We start from the raw sequence: 14516 nt of genomic DNA on the forward strand, positions 1-14516 counted from the left end.
GAAGTTTTATTTCCTCCTGCATAAAAATGAAGCCAACTTGATTTAGGTTAAAAAATACACCTGTCGAACCTATTACTTTAAAATCGTTTTCCACATTAAAAGCCAAAACAAATGGACTCAGACTTAATATGACTGAAGACCTGTCTGCGTGAAACGTTCAAATGTCAGAGCTGAACTGTAGCTATTCTTTCCGGCCGCCGCTGAGCAGGTTTGCAGGTCTGATCAGAAAACACGTTTTGGCTCTTTCTGGCCCCTTGAAATTCCCTGGAAGAAAACTCAGACCATTCCAGGGTTTTCTGAAAACATTTATTTCTCCAAATATCCCGTGTTGAGTTTAAGTTGCGAACACTGCCCCCATGTGGGCTGAGAACGCCTTCTCTGCTATAAAGGCCTCAATGTTAATGGTGACGTCTCCACTCCTCCAGGGGGGTCTTTGGCCCCCCCCGGCGGCCAGGCCAGTGTGGGGGGACGTTTTTCTTCCTGAGCCCCTCCCTGCCTGCCCAGCGGGCGGGCCCTGGAGGCTGGCGGGGTCGGGCTTCCGACGGGGAGGCCTGTCGCCCTCTCTCCGTGCCCCACTGTGTCGCCTGCCCCAGTGGGAGCCCCAGCCCTGCCGTGTTCCTGGGTGTTCATACCGTGTCCAGCTCTTCAGAAGCTCCCGGTGCCCGGAGACGGGCCTGCGGCTTCCCAGGGGCTTCACCCCGCAGGCCGCACGAAGCGGTCAGCTGAGGCCAGAGTCAGGCCTTCGCGTAGTTGTGTGTTTTTAAAGGGAGTGAAGCTCAGAGGTTAAATACCTTTCAGCTCCGACAACAGGCAAGGCCTCCGGACTGTTCTGCTGCCTCCTGACGGGGGATGCTGCAGCCGCCCCCCGTTGTAGCCAGCGTGCCAACGCGGCCGATCGGGTGGCGATGGCCGTGCCCGGCCAGGGGGGCACGCTGGGCTTGTGCCCGCCACAGCCTGCTTCTCAAGGGAAAACCGTGCTTAGAAAGAAAAACACCTTTTCCAAAGAGTCTTGGGTTTGTATATAGGTAAAGCTTTTAGGAACCGGCTCCACACACCTATTATTAATATATATTTGGGAACTGGGAGTTCCGGTTCATTTTTTCTAGTGTGCTGCTTGCCTTGTTTGAAAATCTGTACACACATTTTATGTAAATATCGGGTCTATTATAATATGATGTATAGGGTAGAATGGATCTGATGTCTATTAGATACACACGTGATAGACAAATGTAGATCCACAGCCACATACGGAGTGGGGCCAAAGCAGGCCTCCGGTAGTGAGTACGCGGAACACAGTTTATTCCTGTGTTGTTGATTACTGTAGTGTTTTCCATACAAACAGCTGTGAACCTGCTTCTGCCCCACCTGGGAAGAAACGCTCCCTGGTGTTGGCCAGCGTGGATTCCCTCAGGGACCGAGAACCTGGCTGGCAGAGCTCCTCCTGGGGTGACGGTGTAGAGGCCACCGGACACCCGAGAGGGAAGTCTGGGCCGTGCACACAGGCTTCCGTGTGCCCTGACGCCTGCTTACATGTGTCAGAGGGGACAGAGCGTTTGCCCTCCGCCGCTCCCATAGGGAGTCTCTCCCAGTGGGACAAGCACTGCCATGTCACAGCTTTGCCAGGACAGAAGTCACAGGTGTTAAGTCGTTACCATGGAAACTGTAATTGGGCCCCCGCGGCCCTGCACACCACAGTATAACTGAGCCTCTCGCAAAGGCAGGAGGATGAGGCCCTGGGGTGCGTGAAAAGATAGCACGCGGCTTGGGAGCGAGGTCCCTTCCCGAGGTCGCTGGATCCTTGGAGCAAGAGGAGGGCTGGAGAGAAGTGAGGACTGGGCAGGGCCCGGTGGGCAGTGTCGTTCCCTGGGGCTCCCGGGCAGACCAGCCCTGACCTTGCTGCCGGGGTGGGATGCTCTCCACGCATCGCGTGGTGGCAGGCACGCAGCACCCACCGCCTGCGGGGCCCCTCCTGGGTGTGTGCAGAGCAGGGAGGGTGGGGGTCCGTGCAGGGGTGTTCTCCGGGTGAATTGGGACAGGACGGCTTGCTGCTTTGCAGGACTCTAGTCCTGAGGAGGGTGTTGGGGGTGTCCCCCATATTGAGACCTTCCCAGACTCCGGGCAGCGCCAGCGCCCAGCCCAGGCATCCGTCCCTCCCGTCACCTGTGCCCTCAGCTCAGGCCAGCAGCAGGCACGGCCCCGTGCGCTGACCCTGGGGGCGCCGGCTGCATTTTCCCACAAGGTCACCTCCTCGGACCTGACAGCCAGAACCGTCCTTGGGCAAGCAAACACTGAAACCGTGAACTAATATAATAACAGCGAATTTATACTCATTCATTCATGACGAGGGGCATCATGATTTACATCATTGCAAAAAAGGCCAATGAAAGAGGAGCCCGCTGTCCTGAATGCCAGACTTCCTTCATATTGGGAAGTGGTTCTAACCTGCCAGGCCTGCCGATTTATTTGTTTTATGCCGTTGATGAATACACTTTGATAAAAAAGGCAGAGTGGGGAGTTCAGTTAGATCAGGCGCTGGCCAGCCGTGACCAGTGGGCCAGATGCACCGGCCCCTGGCCTGGTGTTGTCAATAGAGTTTTATTGGCACACCCATGTAGGGATCGTCACTGCTGCCTTTGTGCTCCGACAGAGCTGAGCAGTGGGGCCCCTTCTGGATGGCGCTCCCGGGCTGGAGTGCTCACTGCCTGCCCCTCCGCAGAAGAGGTCTGCCAGCCCCCAGAGCAGACAGCAAGACTGTTTTCAAGCCTTTTCCTGGATAGCCAACTCTGGCTTCTGTGTTCACCTGGGGCAGGTGGGGTCACGCGTGTCCTATGGCAGCCCGCCGGGCGAGGCCACCTCCCGCCCCAGCCCGCACAGGGGCCCGGGGAGGACAAACCCCTTCCTGATGTGGGGGAGGGGAACCCGCCCCGGCTACCCGGAGGTCCCGTGGCCCAGAAGCACAGCCTTTCCTCGCCCTCCAAGTCTCCCCGGCCCGACCCAGCCTCTCGGGTGCCGTCCCCAGAGCAACGCTGCTGCAGGGCTCAGAGACCAGCGGCCTGCTCGCCACGGCCCGGGATGCTTTGGTGGGTCACCAGCATTCTGAGATTTCCTGTCCCCCCGCCCTTACCTCCCTGGCTGCCCCCCACCGAGAATTTGGAGTCCCATCGCACAAGGCCCTAACGAAATGCAAAGCCAGGCTCGCCGGGGAGGGCGGCTGGGGACCTGCTTTCTGTGCAAGTTCTGAGCGGGCCAGGAGATGGAGTGGGTGCCCAGCTTTCCGAACTCACGTCCTGACTCGTTTCATTAAATCCGGCTCCTCGGCAACGCGGCTCCCGGGGCTGAGGACCCGGGCGCTCACGCAGCGGTTGCGCCAGGCTTCGGCGCCCCCGGGAGGGAGGCAGGCTCTGGGCCGGGATGGAGCCCGCCTGGCTGTGTGCACACGCCTGCCTCTGAAACCCGTGTCCCGGGGCAGGCAGATGCGGCAGGCGGGCCCCGGGCCCCGGTGTGCGGCCCCCGGCGGCTCAGCTGGGCCATCGTAGGGGCCTCGGGCACATGGCGTGCAGGCAGCGGCGCCTGTAGAGGACCCCGGGGCATCGGCGTCGGGGGCAGGGCCGGGGGTGGGGGCGCCTGGACAGGGGGGGAAGCCAGACGGGGCTGACTGTGCCGGGGCTCCCTGGGCTCTCTCCTCTGAGACTCCCTGCCCGCAGCGTGTGACCTGTCCCTCTCGTCCCCCTGCGCTAGAGGTGCTGCTGGACCCCTGCCGGACCTGGTGCCCGACGTCCACCTGCCAGGCTGTGTGCCAGCTGCAGGACAGGGGGCCCCAGGCCCCTCAGCCGGTGCAGTGCCAGGCCTGTGACACCGAGTTCTGCTCCGCCTGCAGAGCCAGCTGGCACCCCGGCCAGGGCTGCCCCGAGACCATGCCAATCACCTTCCTCCCCGGGGAGACCAGGTAGGCTCGGCGCTCGGGGGCACGGGGGCGGGGCTTCTTCCCTGCAGGTGCACCCGGGCCGGCCCCCTCTCCTGAGCCTCGTCTGCCCCTGGGTTGGCGGGTTGGCGTACTGTTCGTTCTGAGAGCTGACTGCGGGCCGGCCGGGCGCCATGCAGGCCCCTGGAGACGCAAAGGTGCGTGGGAGCCAGTCACACGCTGCCCGCCCAGAAAGACGGACGTGGGGACAGTCAACTCCTGTGAGGCTTTCCGAGGACTGCCCTGTGGAAGGGGACCCGAAACGGGGTGCAGGATCAGGATGTCATGGGGGGGGGGGTGGCTCTAAATACCAGAGGGACCCCCAGCAATGGTTCCCAGGGGCTGCACCTCCCCAGAGGCCGTCTGTCGGGAGGACGTGGCCAGTCACTACTGTGTTCCCGCCCCGCTGTCCCCTCCCGGCTCCTCACATGGTGCCCCGTGGGCCTGCTCGCCGTCCTCCGCACCCTGACATCTGAAAGGGTGAACCACAGGACAGTGACAGCGTCCCCCCTTCTTTGTCCTAAAAAGCCGCGGTGACCATGGCTCTAGTAAGAGTTGGCCTGGCTCCTCCTGAGACCACGTTTCTCACCATAGCCCCCCACCACCCACGCCAGGGTCTGGTCAGCAGCTGGTCCCCATTTCCCTCCCCCCAGTCAGCTGCCCCACCCCCACTCCCCTCTGCTGGGCCTGCACAGAGACCCCCTTGGCACCCCTGGACACACGCCCGCTCTGTCCCACGTGCGCCTCGGCCCCCTCCCTGTTCCTGGGACTCCTTGTCCCCCTGGAAGCCTGGCTCCCGGCCCTCCCTTGTAGGTGCTCAGCTCCCAGGGCGGGTGCTCCCTCTGGTGTCAGCCTGTGGTAATGACAGCCCAGCCTGTCGTGCTCAGTGCCTCTGTGTAGGGGGCTGGTTCTTCCCGAGGCAGAGGCCGGCCTTGGCTTGGACTTTGCCACCCAGATCTTGGCCTAGGGCAGGCCCACCCCCTTCTGGGAAGGGGCACTACCCCCGTGTGCCACAGTCCCCAGCACTCCCTCCTGTCTGCCTGGGCTGGGGCCGACGGTCGTGTGATTTCTGACGGTGACTCACTTGCTTTCCTGCAATAGAGTCTGTGTGTTTAAGACTCAGTCCCCCTCTAACCCTCGTTACCAAGCGGCCCCGGCCGGCTCCGCTCACATCCGTCCCGTCTGAGTCTGAAAGACGCTGGGACGTGTGGGCAGCCGTGACACCGTCACCAACTCTTGGCTGCCTTGGGAAGCGCGGGTTTATAGTAATCGTACTTCAGACGTCATTCAGGGGCCACAAAGCGTAGGGACGCCATCGTTCGTACCGGCTGAGTTTCTGTGCAGGCCGCCGGGCGCCAGGACTCCCACAATAGAACCTTCTGTTTGAGAAAGTCTCCTGGGGACAGGCTCTCCACGGGTGTGGCCTCTGCTCCGGCAGTTCCCTTAGAACGGCTCGTGAGTCCCATGAGAAAACCGGTCCCTTGACTTTAAGGCTGCACCTGCAGACTGAGGCGGGGCGATCCGACCTGAGGGTCCCCTTGCTCGCTGGCTTTGGTGCCTGCTGACTTGGCTGAAACCCAGCTCACTGCGGGCGGCCGCAGGGCCCGTGGGCCATGCACACCTCGCAGCCGTCCTTTCGGCGTGAGCTGCACGGGACAAATGCTGTACCGTGGGCACCGCTGGATGCCGGTGTGACCTTCTGATCAGCCTCAGAGGAGGTCGCTGCCATGTGCCAAGCGCCTCTCACACGCCTGCTGCCGTGCCCTGTGCTTTTCACACGCGGCTGCTCCGTCCCATTCTCCTGGGGAGACGGAGGCTCAGGGAGGCGGTGGCACCGCAGGGCTGCAGATGAGCCGGCACGTGTCCCCAGGCTGAGGGCCGTCCTGCTCGCCCCTGCCAGCTCAGCCGTTCTCCCCCAGAGACAGGCCTCGGAGACCAGCCAGGGAGAGCGCACGGGGCTGTCAGTGTGTCTCTGTAGCAGCTTTTCCCCCTAAAAGTGGGAACACGCCTAAAAACGACCAGCCCTTTGGAGAGTATATGCATACGTGAATCAGGACCTAAAACGTGCCCGTCATCCCACGACTCAGATCCCCCCACCCTGAGCCTTTGGCGTAGCTCCTTCAGCTTCCCTGCGCTTAGAGCCCAGTCTAGACGCAGGCGGGTGTTGCTCTTCTCCCCAGCGGGGACGTGGCCGGGGCATCGTCTTCTGGCGACTGTTTTCCGGAGCGTTTGCATGTTCGGGTTTGCTTTGTCTCGTGTAATAACGAGTGACCCAGGCCGTCCAGGGGAGCCCGTGTTCCCAGGACAGGCGGCCACGCCGGCGTCCTGCGGGCCCGGCCCTGACGGGACTTGTCCCCACAGTTCGGCCTTCAGACCGGAGGAGGATGACGCGCCCATCAAGCGCTGCCCCAAGTGCAAGGTCTACATCGAGCGCGATGAGGGCTGCGCTCAGATGATGTGCAAGAGCTGCAAACACGCCTTCTGCTGGTACTGCCTGGAGTCCCTGGACGTGAGTGCGCCCGCGCCACGCGTGCTGCTGCCTGCGGGGGCCGCGGTGGGCTCAGCGGGGCTGCGGGCCGGCCCTTCCCCACGGAGCCCGGGGAGGCGCCCTGGGGCCTTACAGTCTGTGTGTAGTGTATGCATTTATATGTGTGCATATATGTCCTACCCGTGTATGATATATACACACAGAGTCCACATGTGTGTCGTTTCTCCATGTAGTACACACATAATGGACAGGGCACGTGCATTTTATTGTACTCCGATAGTGTTCTGATCCCACAACCATTTGTATGCTATAAACGCATCTGGGAGTCCTTCTGGAGGGGGAGGAAGGTCCTATTTAAGCAGGCGTTCGCCTGGCTCAGCAAGCGTGTGCTGGGTCCCAGCTCTGCCCCGGGGGGCAGCCACGCCCAGGCATGGGGGGGGTGAGCTCCAGGGTGAGAAGCTCCTGACCCTGGCGGCAGTAGTCCTGCGAAGCGTGCTGCAGGTTGGTGGGTGGGAAGCCCCCCGGTAGCGCCGGGGAGGAGCAGGCACCGGTCCCGGCTGGCTGGGGCACAGTGACAGCATGGTGACAGTGGACGCAGCGTCCGTTCCCCAGGCAAAGAGACCAAAACAGGACGTGAGGAAGAGCCACAAGCAAAGGACGGGGCCCGAGCTTGGCCAGAACATGAGCTTGGGGCTGTGATGAGGGTCTCTCTCTGTGACGAGCCAAGAGGGTTGGCCCCTCGCACAAGGACGCTGCTTCCCGAGCTCCGGCCCAGCCACAGGCTGCATCGGGATGGCCCAGGGAGGCTGTGAGCTCAGCATGTCCCACGAGCTGTCCGGATGACACATGTGGCCAGGTTTGACCAGGTCTGTGAGTGGAGGTCCCTGAAGACCTCTCATCTGGATTGTGCACCATGATTTGGTGTGTGTTTTGGAAAACAAGTTCAAAACCTGTCCAAGGGCCTGCAATGCAAGACTTGGCGACGGGCAGGCTGGGAGGGGGAGAGCCACACGGAGAGTCCATGTCTGTGACATGTCCACTTGGCGTTAGTATGAAGGAGAGAGAGTCTAACGAAGATTTCTGGGAGGCAGGCGCTCCCAGCGGACAGCAGTCCTCAGCCACGGTCCCACGGCCCCACGCCCCATGGTCCCACGGCCCCACGCCCCACGGCCCCACGCCCCACGGCCCCACGGCAGACGGGTCCGGCTGGAGCAGGGGTGCCTGTGTCTCTGCCTTCGCTGCCGTCCTCAGGAGCTGGGCGAGGGCTGAGCGGGGGCCACAGCCAGGACTCCGACCTCCCTCCAAGGCTGCGTAACCCAGGGCTCACGGGCAGCGCCGCGCGTCCAGGCACCTGGTGGCAGACAGTGAGATCGGCAAACCCGAGCGGACGCCGTGCCCCGGAGGAGAGGGGAGCTCCCCGCAGAGCGGACTGCAGGGGCCACAGCGCCCGTCTCCTGGGCCCGTGGGAGCTGCTGCGCTGTCCCCTCGGACTCCCTGGGCTCTAGGCTCGCCCTCTGTCCTCAGAAAGAGGCCCTTTGCACCCTCGCTGAAGAAGAACCAGCAGCCCCCGGCCCCTCCCTCCTGCTCTTGGCGGAGCTTGGTTCTGTTTACGGGCATTTGGGGGGAACGGCCCCTCCCATTCGCGGAGGAGCAGAACACCCTTCTGCATGCTCAGTCGGGGCTTGTGGAGGTTTGGGGTACTCGGCACGGGGCCGGGATCCTGGTGAACAGATTGGCGGCGGTGCGGGGAGCCTGGCAGTCCGGGAGAGGTCGCGGGGACGGCCGCAGCAGCCACGGGTATGTGTCTGCCTCCCCGAGAGTCAGCGGGAGCTCCTGCCCTCTTCTGGGCAGCCAGGGGAATTGCAGAGGCCGGGTCCCAGCTGCTTCTGGGCGAAGAGAACGCGTGGATGGTCTGAGCTGCGCTGTCTGCACCAGGCAGGAAGGCGGACAGAGAGAAAGGCGACCTTCGCCTCCAGGAATGACCCTGCCTGGACGAGAGGAAGACACAAAGGCCGCGGGACCCCGGGGGACAGAGCCCGGAAAGGGCCAGCAGCAGCCTCCCCTCTACTTGATCAGTGCCCTGCACGGCATAGTGTCCTCCTTCCTCCCAAATCTAGAGAGCCCCTGAGCCAGGGCGGCCGGCTTTGGGGGAGGGGGGCATCGGGACAGTGGCATGGGGCGGGCCCATGGGGCGGGTGTGTGCTTGCCCTCCACTGCCACGCACTGGCCCCCGCGTCCCCATGGGCTGGGAACCTGGCCCAGGGCACAGGCACTAACCCCCTCGGCTCTCTCTCGCTTCCCAGGATGACTTCCTCCTGATCCATTACGATAAGGGGCCCTGCCGGGACAAGCTGGGCCACTCCCGGGCCTCCGTCATCTGGCATCGGACCCAGGTAGGGCCCGCCCGCCTGGGGCCTTGGTCTTGGGAAGAGCGCGTACGTGTGCACGTGTGTGTGTGTGTGTGTGCACGCGTGTGTGCCCATGCACACACGTGTGTGAGGGAGGCTTCCAGGAGACTTGCTGCTGGTTGGGGACCTGTGCCATAGGAAGACAGAGCTAGAACATGCAGTTCTGGTCTCCGGTGAAGCTCGGGCAGCCCGGGCCAGAGCTGGGGCGCACGGGGCACGCGAGCCTTGGCCCGAGAGGACGCGCTCGGACCCGTGGGCTCGGTCCTGGTGCACGGCCCTCCGTGAGGGAGTCCCAGCAGAGGCCCTGAGGGCTGTGGTGGCTCCAGAGGCCCTGTTGTTAATGTGGCCTTCGTATGTGCAACACACGTGTATCCCCTGCTGGTGCCCGGCACGGTTCCCCTCTCGTGGAGCCCACACTGCACTCGGGATAGAGACACCACCCAGTGCCAGGTACACAGCATGAGCTCGGCCGTGCAGGGGACGTGATGGGGGCCTTTTAGGCTGCGCGGCAGGAAGGCCCGTGGGTGGCAATGGCCGTGGCGGGGCGCTGAGTGAGAAGCTGGCTGTGCGGGTGTGAGGACAGGGAGCAGGGGGCAGGGAGGAGGGGACCGTCCAGGCAGAGGGGACAGTCTGAGCAAGGGGGCAGTCTGAGCAGAGGGGACAGTCCAGGGGAAGGGAACAGTCTGAGCAAAGGGGACAGTCCAGGCAGAGGGGACAGTCTGAACAGAGGGGACAGTCCAGGCAGAAGGGACAGTCCAGGAAGAGGGGACAGTCCGAGCAGAGGGAACAGTCCAGGCAGAGGGGACAGTCCAGGCAGAGGGGACAGTCCAGGCAGAGGGGACAGTCTGAGCAGAGGGGACAGTCCAGGCAGAGGGGACAGTCTGAGCAGAGGGAACAGTCCAGGCAGAGGGGACAGTCCAGGCAGAAGGGACAGTCCAGGAAGAGGGGACAGTCCGAGCAGAGGGGACAGTCTGAGCAGAGGGGACAGTCCAGGCAGAGGGGACAGTCTGAGCAGAGGGGACAGTCCAGGCAGAGGGGACAGTCCAGGGGAAGGGGACAGTCTGAGCAGAAGGGACACTCCAGGGGGCGGGTTGGCTGGCAGTGGTCGCACAGTCTGGAGACATTGACGACCATTGACCTGTGCACTGGAAACGCTGACCTGTAAAGTACGTGAAACACAGCTCCATGAAGAAAGCTGTTCTAGAAACAAAACCGATCGGTTGCCCACCACAGCGGCCCCGGTAGCTACCTTTCCATTCGCCCTCGCGGCCAACACTGGCCTTCCCGGGTCATGTGCGCGGCCCCACCCCCAGCTCAGCACAGGTGGCCCATGGCTGACACTTCTGCCCGGTGTCGGTCACGAGCTCCCTGGGGGCATCTCTGTCTGCCGCTCGGTCCCGGCCGGCTCAGGCCTCCCTGTGCTCAGGAAAAACCTCCGAGTCCTGGCCTCCCTGCCCTTCCGGGCTGTGCTCTGCCGCCCGCGCGTAACTGTCCATTTCAGGAGGTGCCTGCCCCCTCTGCCTGCCGGTGGCTGTGACGTCAGGTCAGACGGCTCTCAGAGACGTCTGGGAACTTCAGCGCCCTTCCGTGCTATTTGCGGAGGCTGCTTTAGATGTTTCTGTGGGAGGGAAAGTACTCTGTGCCCCGTGCCTCTTACTTAGCGCGCTTTCAAAGGGACCTCGCTGGCGAGAACCTCATGCTGCGAACAGGGATTCCCTGCCTTGGTAAAGGGTTTGCACTGTTTGATTCTGCCCCTCGGGGCAGCAGGCCTCCTGCTGAGGTCGGTCGGGAGCAGAGGCCCGGGGGTTGCCTGGGCTCCGAGGGTGGCGTGGCGTCGGGTCTTCCTCGTGACCCGCGGCCACGCCTGGACCTGCGCCTGGATGCCGCCCCCGGGCCCCTGCCCCTGACGTCCCCTCAGTCCCTGCGAGCACGGTCGCCGTGGAGTGGCCGCCTACCTTATCCAGGGCTGGTCAGAAGTCAGAGGCAGGAGGGGCGCTTCCTTCCCACGAGGGCCCTTCTGCCTCCGCGGGAAGCCGTCCCTGACCGGGGAGAGCCTTCCTGCTGGTCTGCCCGCTCTGCGGAGCAGGGAACAGACGCTGTGACCTTAGGATTGCCGCACAGTGAAGGGGGGCCCGTCCCAGCCAAAGGGGGACATCTGTGCCCTCGCACACCGCGGAGGCAGCCCCTACGCCCCGAGGCTGAGCTGAAGGACCGGCGGGAGCTCCCTCCAGAAGCCGCTCCGCAGAGGGCGGAGGAAGGCAGCGGGGCGCAGCCCGCACGCAGTCGGTATGAATGGGGCACAGCTCGCACCGGGACCTGTTCAGCCCCCGCCTCAGAGCACCGCTGCCGCTGGGACTCTGTACTGAACCACGGCCCCGGCGCCGGGGTGGGGGTCAGGGCTCACCCAGGCTCGGCCCCTTCTGCGGTGCCAGCCTCCCACAGGGGCTCTGCCCAGTGCCACCGTCAGCCGCTGACGGCAGGCTTGGGAGGAGACTCGCAGGCCGGCCCCAGGGCAGGGGACGCAGCCCGGGTCCTTTGCCCCCGCCCGGGCTCGGCCAGCATCGACGCTGTGCCCTGGGCCGTGCTCCGGTGACTGGCACGCGCCCCACTCACCTCACCGTGGCTCGTCGTTCCCGAGGCCTGGAGTGTGTTGTGTTGAAGGACTTCTTGGGGCAGGGGATTCAGGGGGTACCCATCCCATTTCCGTTGGTTCACCCCACACGTGAGCACAGATTGGGGAGGAGGTGCTCGGGGGCACGGGGCCGCGATGGTCATGTGCGTGTGTCCTGCTCTGAAGCGGCCCCCCGCCCCGCCCACCCCAGGTGAGAAACTTGGTCTGAGTGGTTAGCACAGGGTTTGCCGGGTGGGGTGGGGGGTGCTGTGTCAGCCGCGACCCCCCAGGAGCATGGAGCTATGTGCCCGTCTGTCTCCCGCAGCGGTAGCTCGTGCCTGACACGCATTCACAACACGCCCACTGACTGATGGTCCTTGTTCTGTGCTATTGGCCTCCTGTCTCATCCTTCCCTGTTGGCCACCGTCCTCCTGGCAATTTACCCACCAGCCAGACACTGGGCAGCCTCGCTTATTAGGTGACACGCACACTGCGGACGAGGCAGACTCGGATGGGGGTGACCTGGCCGAGAACGGGAGCGCTTGGTCACGAGTCTCTGGCTCCTTTGGGACAGACCAGAGTGGAGACTGCTCAAGAGCACCCTCTGGGCGAGTAACGCCTTCCTGTGTGTGGCCGTGATCTCTGAGACACCCGTGGGCTTGCGGTTTAGACAAAGCGTGATCTGAATTCACAGCGCATAATTCCCCAGCTGATATTCGGACCATGGGACTTAGCCAGCTGGGAAAACACATGGGTTCTTAGCATCAGCACCGTCTAATTTACTGTTGCAGTGCCACGTGTGTGCATGTGTGGGGGTGACGGTTTCAGGCAGGAATCTACGCTGAGGTACGCGAGGTCTGTCCAGAAGGTGTCCAGCTAAGTAATATGGAAAATAGAGACATTTACTGAGGAAGATACAATATACAGGAAACATTGTCCATAGGAAAAGGACCCCTCAGTCCCCTGCAAAGTAGGCCCCTTGGGACCTCACACGGGTCTCCCAGTCCCCATCAGCTGCCCCGCTGTATTTTCCTGAATCTCATTGATTATCTGAAATCTCTTCCCTTTCAAAGGCGATTTTAGTTTGGGGAAAAGCCAGAAGTCACAAGACACCAAGTCTGGGCTGTAGTGGGTCTGAGTCACCTGGGTGATTTGATGTTTTATAAAAAATGAAACATGATGCATGAGCAGGTGCATTGTCGTGATGAAGCTGCCAATCACCAGGTGTGACAGAATCATCTGAATAGCTTTTGTGGAAGAATGGTCAAGCTTCACACAAACGTTGATGCAGATTCGTTGCTCTACTCACTCAGTCATTTTGAATGCGACGGCCACACAGCACATATGCTCACTCAGTGGCATCTACTGCCCCCACTGACTAGTACAGTGAGGTCGTCATTGTTCACGCATGTGCATTCCAGTCCATGCTCCTTGGCTGCCAGGAGCAAACCTTTCTTGTCCTGTTAACAATGGCTGGGCTTTTTCCGGACAGACCTCGTAGTTTCCTTCACATGTCTGGGAGCCTGACATACTGCAGCCTTTCAGAGCGTATAGCAGTCCCTGAGGGATCTTTGACCTCATTTGTTTATTTTATAATTGAGAAAACCAAGGCCCAGAGAGGGAAGTATCCGCCCTGCGCGTCAGAATGGGAACCACGTGCAGGCGTTTCTGTCACAACCCCTCTGAGCACTGGGTGGGGCTGCAACACCATCTCTGGCCTCTCTGCTGGGCTCTGGGCTGTCCGGGGGCCGGGGAGGGGCGCTGGCCCAGAGCAGACCAGCCCCCCTGCCTCATTTGGATGAGAACATGTCTGCATTTGAGGCTTATTCCTTCCAGCAATATTCATGCGTAGGGGTAAATATAGGTATTAAAACAAAATTGAAATGCGCTGGGTTTAACCTCCAGGAGTAACCCAGGTCTGGCCATTCCCTAAGGCACGGCACGCAGGCCTTTCCTGCTTCCTACCTGGGCTGCCTCCCCTGCAGCCTCTCTGTCAGCCCAGCCACCTCCCTGGGAAAACCTTCCTTCTTCCTAGCGCTCCCTCCACACCTGGAACCTCATGGAAGGTGCTGTTAATCGCATTGTTATAATTGATTAAATTGGGGTCTCTCTCCACCAGACTGGCTGCGCCTTGGGGGCCGAGATCTTAAGTGCCTCTATTTGCAACACCCAGGCCAGTGTCTGGGTCAGGGGGAGTTGCTGGGTTCATTGGCTGTATAAGTGGATGGATGTCTGGGTGCCGAGATGGAAAGGGGGGCAGGGAGAAGTGAAAATAAGAACAAAGGAGACATGGGAAGAGGAGTGAGGGGAAGAAAGTAACAGGAAGGAAACATGGGTGGGTGGCGGATGGATGAGTGGGTGGATGATAAATAGATGGATGGATGAATGCAGGAGTGGACAGAGATAATGAATGGATGGGTGGATATTGTAGGGATAATGAATGGGTGGATATGGGTAGATGGATGGATGAATGGGTGGATGGATGGAGGGAAGGGAGTGTGGAGAAATGGATGGAGGAAGGATGGATGCATGGATGGAAAGAAGGAAGGAAGGGTGGATGGATGGAAGGATGACTAGGTGGATGGGTAGATATTGCATGAACAATGCATGGGTGGGTGGGTAGAGAGATAGAGGGATGAGTGCATGGATGCACGGATGATGGATGGATGGGTGCATGGATGCATGGAAGGATGGGAGGATGAGGTGTGGGTGGATGATGGGTGGATGGAAGGATGACTAGGTGGATGGGTGGAAGGACAGATGGATATTGCATGAATAATGGGTGGATGAGTAGATAGATGGACGAATGCATGGGTGGATGGATAGACAGACAGATGGATGAATACGTGGATGCATGGATCAGTGCCTGGATGGATAGAGAGATGGGTGGATAGATGGCTGGATGGGTGGGTGGATGGATGGGTGCACGGATGGATGGATGGACGGATGCAGGGACGGGTGGGTGCATGGATGCATGGGAGGCTGGGAGGAGGAGGTGTGGGTGGACGATGGGTGGACGGGATGGCCGTGTGGCCTGTACCTCAGCGA

The 14516-nt window shown here is 61.5% G+C and overlaps 1 protein-coding gene across 1 annotated transcript in view; it reads left to right on the forward strand.

Annotated features, from left to right (window-relative positions):
• The window catches only part of RNF144A (ring finger protein 144A), a 71009-nt gene that overhangs the window by 56283 nt on the left and 210 nt on the right, over positions 1-14516 (forward strand). Inside the window, exons 5-7 of the mRNA XM_090280154.1 lie at positions 3739-3946; positions 6323-6470; positions 8753-8842. Coding sequence (XP_090136280.1) covers positions 3739-3946; positions 6323-6470; positions 8753-8842 — 446 coding nt within the window. The remainder of the gene's footprint in view (positions 1-3738; positions 3947-6322; positions 6471-8752; positions 8843-14516) is intronic.

Source organism: Furipterus horrens, unplaced genomic scaffold (genome assembly GCF_987537825.1).
Source record: "Furipterus horrens unplaced genomic scaffold, mFurHor1.1.pri manual_scaffold_6, whole genome shotgun sequence".
Lineage (NCBI taxonomy): Eukaryota > Metazoa > Chordata > Mammalia > Chiroptera > Furipteridae > Furipterus > Furipterus horrens.